The sequence below is a fragment of the Arachis ipaensis genome, chromosome B10 (genome assembly GCF_000816755.2).
Source record: "Arachis ipaensis cultivar K30076 chromosome B10, Araip1.1, whole genome shotgun sequence".
NCBI lineage: Eukaryota > Viridiplantae > Streptophyta > Magnoliopsida > Fabales > Fabaceae > Arachis > Arachis ipaensis.
In genome coordinates this window covers 4,860,502-4,868,372 of record NC_029794.2, presented here as the reverse complement: position 1 = coordinate 4,868,372, position 7,871 = coordinate 4,860,502, and the positions used below count along the sequence as shown (strand labels likewise).

At 32.1% G+C, this 7,871-nt stretch overlaps 2 protein-coding genes across 2 annotated transcripts; both read right to left on the bottom strand.

Annotated features, from left to right (window-relative positions):
• On the bottom strand, window positions 99-1,488 carry LOC107619982 (TMV resistance protein N-like). The gene is made up of 2 exons (XM_021113666.1): window positions 853-1,488; window positions 99-758 (listed from the first exon to the last, which is right to left on the bottom strand). The coding sequence occupies exons 1-2, from the start codon at window positions 1,299-1,301 to the stop codon at window positions 662-664; spliced, it is 546 nt and encodes a 181-aa protein (XP_020969325.1). The 5' UTR covers window positions 1,302-1,488; the 3' UTR covers window positions 99-661.
• LOC107623512 (GPN-loop GTPase 1) lies at window positions 4,934-7,871 on the bottom strand. Its single transcript, XM_016325819.2, has 6 exons — window positions 7,699-7,871; window positions 7,423-7,555; window positions 7,087-7,313; window positions 6,527-6,817; window positions 5,605-5,810; window positions 4,934-5,478 (listed from the first exon to the last, which is right to left on the bottom strand). Exons 1-6 carry the CDS (start codon window positions 7,732-7,734, stop codon window positions 5,181-5,183), a joined length of 1,191 nt encoding a protein of 396 aa, XP_016181305.1. The 5' UTR covers window positions 7,735-7,871; the 3' UTR covers window positions 4,934-5,180.

Here is a 7,871-nt window from a genome sequence, read left to right as displayed (position 1 = left end):
AATTTAAATTTAAAAAATTAAATGATATTAACTTTTCCATTATTCATTATAGAAAATACATACACGTGTAGCAGCTAAAGTAAGTACTAACTAGCTAGTTGCATGTAAAAGTTGGACATTTATTTCCACTGATATAATAATACATCCCAAATTATGGGCATAAGATACAAATGAATGAGTTCACATATTGAATGACAAGAATTTAGATAGCAAAAAATAAACTACCTAAAAATAAAGAATAAGAAATTAAAGAATTTGGTAATACAAATGAATTGAAGCCTAAACCAATTAATTAAGCTACTTCAGGCCAAAGAATATTGAATGATATGATACATAATTAATGTTATATATAGCTAGGGAAGCATATGGTTTCAATCACCCCCATACACTTCAAAAAATAAACGAATGTTTATGTGTTATTTAATTTTACTATATATACCATGGTTGAAGAATGAACGAGCACTGAAATGAATGAGGTATATATATATATATAATTACGGTGAAAAATCAGGTATAGTCGATTTAATGTGAAGTTGATAGTCGAGAGCTGTTAAATGAAAATTTAATTAAATCAGTCAAATCATCTAACAGCTCTCAGTTATCAACTTTACGTGAAGTCGACTGTACCTGAGTTTTCACCTATAATTATATATATTCACAATTACACCCTCATCTTCATGCGCTTCCTTTCTTCCTCTACCTCCATCAAGTTCACCATTACTGCATCCGAAGCATCCCTTAACAACTCCGACCAGTCCCTGCATCAAAACCCAAGTTCAAATATTATTAGAATAAAAAGGAAAACGTGTTTAATTTTCAAACATCACATTGTTGAAGAATTTACTTACTTACCCTTTAGAAGAATCAAAGGTTAAACCCACAATGTTCTTGGCTTCCTGGAGAGCTAAGTCAAACCTTCGAAGCTCGTTAGGAGGACAAGTTCCGTTGTCCTTAACACGAAGATTCGAAGGCTTGACGTCGAAAAAAATAGGAACGACCCTCTTTCTGGACTCCATGAGCAGAGCTAGCTCATGGAGGCAGAAATAGGAGTCGCAATAGCGAGGGGAGAAGACGGCAACACCGACCTTGCTTCCGACAATAGCCCTATCAATGTGATCAAAGAGTCTATCCCCAGGCTTCATATTCTTGCTGTCCAAGAAAGATCTTACACCGTTCCTCGTGAGGCTGTCGTACAACAGCCCGGCGATGTTTCGCTTCGTGTCGATCCCACGGTGGTTGATGAACACGTCACACGCCGGACGAGCAACCTTTGGGTACAACGTTGCTGACAAACGCTGCATGAGTTTAATATATAATTTCCTTAGGTAGTATGAAATTGCAACGAATAATATGTGTGTCACTAATAATAAAAGCGTTACTAATAAGTACACCGGTTAGGTGCTTTTATATATGACTATGATGTGTGTATTTATTTAATTTGAAACTTTTAGGGGAGAGATAGAGAATTTTTAATTGTTGTTTGTAGTAGCAAGATAGATTATATTGGTGAGAAATTTAAGGAGGATGTGATGGGGTATATATATGTAAATTTTGGTGGAAAATTAATTGAAGTGGTTTTCATTTCCTTGATGAAGACTCATTTGATTATTTTATTTTTTTTCTCGAGTCTGAATTTCAATGTATAAGTCCACGTGGACTTGAAGAAAATACGGAGGCATTTTCAATGGGGAAGACAAGAATGAATGAAGAAGAATAAAAACTTACAAAGAGTAAAAGTGTTTGAATTTTCTGACTCTCTTATGAAATCCGTATTTTATTCGTACTTAATTGTCCTTCAAACACGATAGATATAATGCTCATAGAATTTGTTTTAATTAATAGTATTGATTTAGTTCATAGTATAGGAAAATTTATTTTTTATAATTAAAATCAACGATTAAAAATTACTGATACACCAATATGACAATACACTTAAAAATCTTTCCATAGTATATACTTTCATTTTTAATAGTATTCGGTCGGCTCTTTGTTTCCCTCAATTTTGTGGAAGTTTAGAGGTTGGTTCCTCCCTCTTCTCTTTTTTCCATTCCATCTATGGTCTATCATAGATTTGTGGCAAACATGCTTTAAATTAAAGTTTTAATTGTCATGATTTGTAACCNAAAAATGTACATTTCATCTCTTTTATGGTTTCTCATTATTTAATTCACTAATTCAGCTCTCTTTAATTTTTATGCTCCCTATCTGTTTAATAAGCCCAATAATTATATAGCATTAACATATATATCGGATATAAAACTTTTCTCCCAAAAAAAAAATAATTATTTGCTTTATTTTCTTAATTATTGTTAGTTATAATTTAAATAATATCAAATATAAGCATCTCATCAAATCATAGTGGTAAAAATCGAACCGAATCGATCGAAAAATTAATAAACCGAACTATCAATTAGTTCGATTCGTTTTTTGGACAGTTTAAAGATAAAACTGATATGAACCGGTAAAAATTAGCAAAAATTGGTCAAATTCGGTAAGAATCGGTTCGGTTTGATAACTTGCCACTTTATGGTGCTCCATAGCAACACACCTCCACCTGTGATTCAATGCGGCATACAGTCCTCAGCGTACCACTTGTCAAACTGTTAGGGTGTGTTATTTTGAAAAGAGAAAGTATAGGGAGCCAATGAATTTAGCGTAAAACCCCCAAAACGGCCTCCCCCATCTGATGTGACTGCCTTCTTTCCAAGGTTCGAATATGGGACCTCTTGTTTACAATGTCTCCTAATTACCACTATGCCACTGTGTTTTCTGATATTAGATATGACAAGGACTAATTATATAGTGAAACCTTGAATTAAATAATTTTATAAACACCTAATTTAATTTAAATTTGGTATTCTCTATTTTTTGAATTAATTATATTTTTAATTATTTACCATTATTAATAAAAATATAAATTTTACTAAAAAATTATCAATTTATTTTATCTATTTCAATGTTAGTGTTGTGATTAAAATTATCTATTTTGATACTAGTATTGATTATAACTTAAATGGCATAGTCTCTTTATACTCATCTAAAAGTTAAAAATCGTGGATTCGAGTCTCCCTCCTAACTTAAAAAAAAAAAAAACAATAAATACTTAAAGTCCAAGGTATGTGATAGAGACTAGTTTATTCTTGCCAAATGGAAACTACTGTAACTGAGAACTATCATAAAGTGTTGCTCAATACTCATCATCAATATCAATTAATAAATTGAGCTTTTTTGCATGTGTTTGTATTGGCTAGATTTATTTTAGATCTAACTAAAGTCAAGTTGACTCATTTATAATTTATTGGAGTAAAACATCTTCAGTAAATAATAATAGTTAAATTTAATTTGCTTTTACTAAGTAAAGATCAACTACTAGCTAGATTTTAAATCTAACTAAAGTGAAGTTGACTCACATAATTTATTGGAGTAAAACATTTTCAATGAATAATAATTAGATTTAATTTGATTTTACTAAGTAAAGATCAAATACTACATGGACCAAATCAAATCATAATAATAAATGTTTGCTTGTACACCACTACACCTTAGCTAAATGCTCTCTTTATTATTTATTTAAATTTGGAATGAAAATTCTAATTTGTTTGTCAATAATATTTTAAATTTGTCTTTAATAATTTTTTTGATTTTTTTTCTTATGACAAATTGTTTTTTTTTCCTTTAAAAAAAAATGGTTCCTCTAATTTACCAAGTTCCCCAGTTTGGAAAGAGTCATAACAAAGAGAAGGTTCGATCTACTTAAACCATTCTATTTGCACCAAATTAGAATGTATGAGCTAGCCATTTTATTCGTTGGTAGCTATCAGAATATATTTGTCAAAAAGATTGAGTTCAATTATATTACGGATCGGACTCAGTCCATTACAATTAAAATATAATATTTTACCTATAAACAATTATTTGTAATAATAAGAAGGAATTTTCTAACAAATCTCATATATGCTTGATTGATTAACTATAGATTACAACCGATCTAACTAATAATAAAGCACTTTTCTAATCCATATCATATCCTTTTTTTCCCTCTCACATGAATGAACATATAGAGCCTAAAATTTGTAGAATCCAACCTTTGTGGTGGTATTTTAGTAGTATATTAAAATTAAGAGAAGGTCGCTGTAAAAAAAAAAAAAAAACACATTGAAAACTAACTTAGCTAACATTCGTCAATATTAGAGTTTAAATTTATAATTTAGAATTTGAAATTAAAAATTTATGATTTAAAATTTAAAATTTAAGATAAACAAAATAATTTTTAAAAAATTAACTGATATTAAAAAAATACCTAATATTATTTAGAACCAAAAGAATTTGAGATGGGATAAGAGATAAAAATTAAAAAATAAACATATTATTTTATTTGAAATGATAAGGCTAAAATTGATTTAGACAGATACTAATTTGATCTGTGTAACAAGAAAATAAAAGAATAACAAAAATTAAAATAATTTATAAAATAAGAATAAATAAGAACACACTTATTCAAAACAACTGTTAGAGATATAATCGTTTATGTCCCTTCCTATCAGCTTAAACTTTTGAAAAAATAATTTCATGACATGGTATTAAAATTCTATGTCAGAAAGATCTAGAATTCAATCTATAAAAATAACATAAAAAAAAAAAAAGAAGTACTAGAGATATAACTATTTATGTTATCCCTCCTATTAGCTTAAACTTTTGGAAGAATAAACTTTTGAAAGAAATGATTTCATGACAAACGAAATACATCCCTGTAAAAACAACCTAAAACAATTGAGCAACTTAAGCTATGTACCTATTTGGTTTGTTACAATTGATTCTTTTTTAAAATTCCAAGGAAAAAAATTAAACCCTTGCAATTGTAGGGTTAGTGACCAAATTGAGAAACATGTTCTACAACAGAAATTGGTATCATATTTAAACAACGAAAGAAAATTGTACAAAAGCAACGATATTATGAAGTGCAACCAAATAAGAGAACAAGAACCTAGTTTAGCAATCACAGCAGTATATAAGAAACAAAATAGTTGATTAATTAGTGATCAAACTCTAAAGGTAGCATCCATGTATCAAATGGAAGTCAAGGTCCTATACAAAGGTAGCATCCATGTATCAAATGGAAGTCAAGGTCCTATACAAAGGTAGAGTTCCAGAGAAATAGAGCTTGGTTGATAAAATTTGCATTAGAAAGCAAACCTATCAACTTCCTCATCTTCATCCTCATCTATAGCATCTCCCTCTTCACTATATATCCCCAAATCATCATCATCATCATCATCCATTTTATCATCCTCTTCAACCTCATCCTCCTCTTCTATTATGCTTTTGCTTTTACTTGCTTCTTTGTCTTTCAAACCAGTGCTCAAGACTACGTTTTGTCCCCCAGTTTTCTCCATGTCCCTCCTCAGTTTATCCATGTTTTCCCTCCTTCGCTCTGCCTCTAATCGCTGCTTCTCTTCGCGTCTTTTATCAAGATCAGCCCTAACCAAAGATTAAAAAGTTAATCCGTCAACCAGTACAAACAAATTGCAGTGGCAGCAATGCAAAATTAATAGTGATACAACGATATAAGATAACTAATAAAGTTCGGTCAAGTTTAGACTATACTTATAGCTTTCCATGTATTCCTCGGCACTAGTTTCAACAGCCTTGAAGAAGTCTTCAACACCTGCACCAGAAATTGCAGAAACTCCAACTGATCTCAAATTCTTGTAGAATTCATCTAGCGCAAGAGAAAGGCTCTGAGTCAAGCTTGATGTGTACGAGTGATCTGAACTTACTGCTGCTTGGAACGCCTCGAAATCATCCATCCACTAAATATAACAAATTCAAGTAAAGGTACGACCAAGCAAATTAGCAAGCTATAAAAACAAGACAAAACAGCAAGATCAACAGAAAGGGAAAAGAGTAATCTATATGAGAGTATGAGACCAACAATGAAGAACAGAGGGGCACATTTTGCAGTATCATTTTATTTTTGTGTGCATAAACAAAAAGAAAGATGCAAAGGAAGGAACCATAAACCCACACTTAAAACAAAGTAATTTAATTTCTTTATACAATAAATACTCCAACATAAAAAGGGCTAATGAATATTTTCTCCATCAATAATTAAATTTCACTCCTATCTGATTGAAATTACAAGTGTCTCAACTCCATCAAGCATAAGTGTCTAATGCCTCTTGATTAGTGTTATACATGCAAGGCAGTCTAGACATACAATACAAGGAAGATCAAAATAAACATCCTAAAGTGATAATTCAGACGAGTAACAATTTTGTCCACCTCCCAATTTAAGGGAAAATAATTCAATCAACTTGAACATCATCTTTGATTGAGGGTGGTACATGTTTTCAAAAAAAATAAAATAAAAACTTGAACATCATCTTTTGTGATTTTTGAATATGTTCTAGTGGTATCCACAACATCATTATAGATCCAGCTCAATGTCATTATGTCTCCATCTTTATACTTTAGATGCAAATCAGTAAACAAAACAATAATAAGATTCTTCAGGAATAAAGAATACCTCCAAGGCAAACTCATGCTGAGCTACATCAACCTTGTTGAAAGCCAAGATAAGAGGTAACCTGGTCTTGTAGAGGATACTACAAGCATAAAGCATGTTGCTCATGAAAGTGGTGGGATTTTCTGAACGAGGTGTATCAACAACATAGGTGACTACAGTGGGAAATGTGGAGGCAAATGCTTCTGTAATAATAGCACCAGAAGCAGACCAGGTGAATATCTCGATCTGCCCAGGCGTATCCACAAGAACATAGTCAAGTTGATCTGCTCGCCTCTCAATAACAGAGACTACCTGTAAACAACAAGCAAAAACATTTCATAAACTGCATTTAAGCACCATAGCTAGGAGCAAAACCAGCATAGTAAGATGAAAAGCACTCAAGAAAATGTACCCCAACCAAAAGTAAAAAAGAAAAAAAGAAGCAAGGAACCTACATTACTAAAATTATTATTTATCAGCGAACAGGATAGTATGAAGGACACTTAATTCAAAAGGGAGTAAATAGGGTAATAAGTAATATTGAAACCAAAATGTTTCATGAACCAATAAGCAATTATTACCTCGTCAAACTTGGTAGCAAACAAGTTAAGGGAAGTCAAAATTCCACCATTAGGGCCAAGGTTGAACTGCTTCATGACTTCTTTGTACTTAACAGTATCTCTAATATCAATGTTTGCAGCAAAAGGCAGGGTCATAACAGCTGGGTCGAGATTGACCACATAACCCCGAATATTCGACATTTGTGTGTGGCAAACCAACCTATGAAGAAATGTTGTTTTCCCAGTACCTAAGCACAAATTTAGTTTTAATTCTCAGTCATTGTTCAGTTCTTCTAACACCATTTTCTGTTACTTTAGCACAAGAGAGCAATTAAGCAAGAACCATTAAATATTTACCTGCCATTCCTACAACTATGATAATGACCGGTTTTCTTCTGAAGTTAGGTGATCCATTCCCAGATGATGATGATCCTTCAATATGCAATTTGTTCATATTCTCTGTGAGCTGCTCCTTCTCTTTGTCTTCTGCCTTCAAAATCAAACCAACAAAAAAAAGCATAAAGAATCTAACGATGCAATTTTTCAAAGTTAAAAACACCTAACTAACGTGGAAATGACAAAAACAAAATTAAGGAACGGCAGAGTGAAGAGAGTGATGCTTGGAGTGATTACTTGAACTGCCGAAGAATCGGTGGAATCCATATGCATAGGGGCTGAGTGAGGAGGCGCGGCTGGAGGAGGAGGTGAGGTCGGCGAATTGCGACTGGGGGATTCAGAGTTAGAGCTGAGTCACGGATTGAGAGAAGGGGGAAATGTATTAAGGGTTTAGGGTTTGTCCGTAAGGA

Coding starts and splice junctions, on each gene's coding strand:
- LOC107619982 (XM_021113666.1), bottom strand. CDS start 1,301: ATGCAGCGTTTGTCAGCAACGTTGTACCCAAAGGTTGCTCGTCCGGCG. Junction 759..852: donor ACCTTTGATTCTTCTAAAGG/GTAAGTAAGTAA, acceptor GTTTTGATGCAG/GGACTGGTCGGAGTTGTTAA.
- LOC107623512 (XM_016325819.2), bottom strand. CDS start 7,734: ATGCATATGGATTCCACCGATTCTTCGGCAGTTCAA. Junction 7,556..7,698: donor CCGATTCTTCGGCAGTTCAA/GTAATCACTCCA, acceptor TTGATTTTGAAG/GCAGAAGACAAAGAGAAGGA. Junction 7,314..7,422: donor CATAGTTGTAGGAATGGCAG/GTAAATATTTAA, acceptor ATTTGTGCTTAG/GTACTGGGAAAACAACATTT.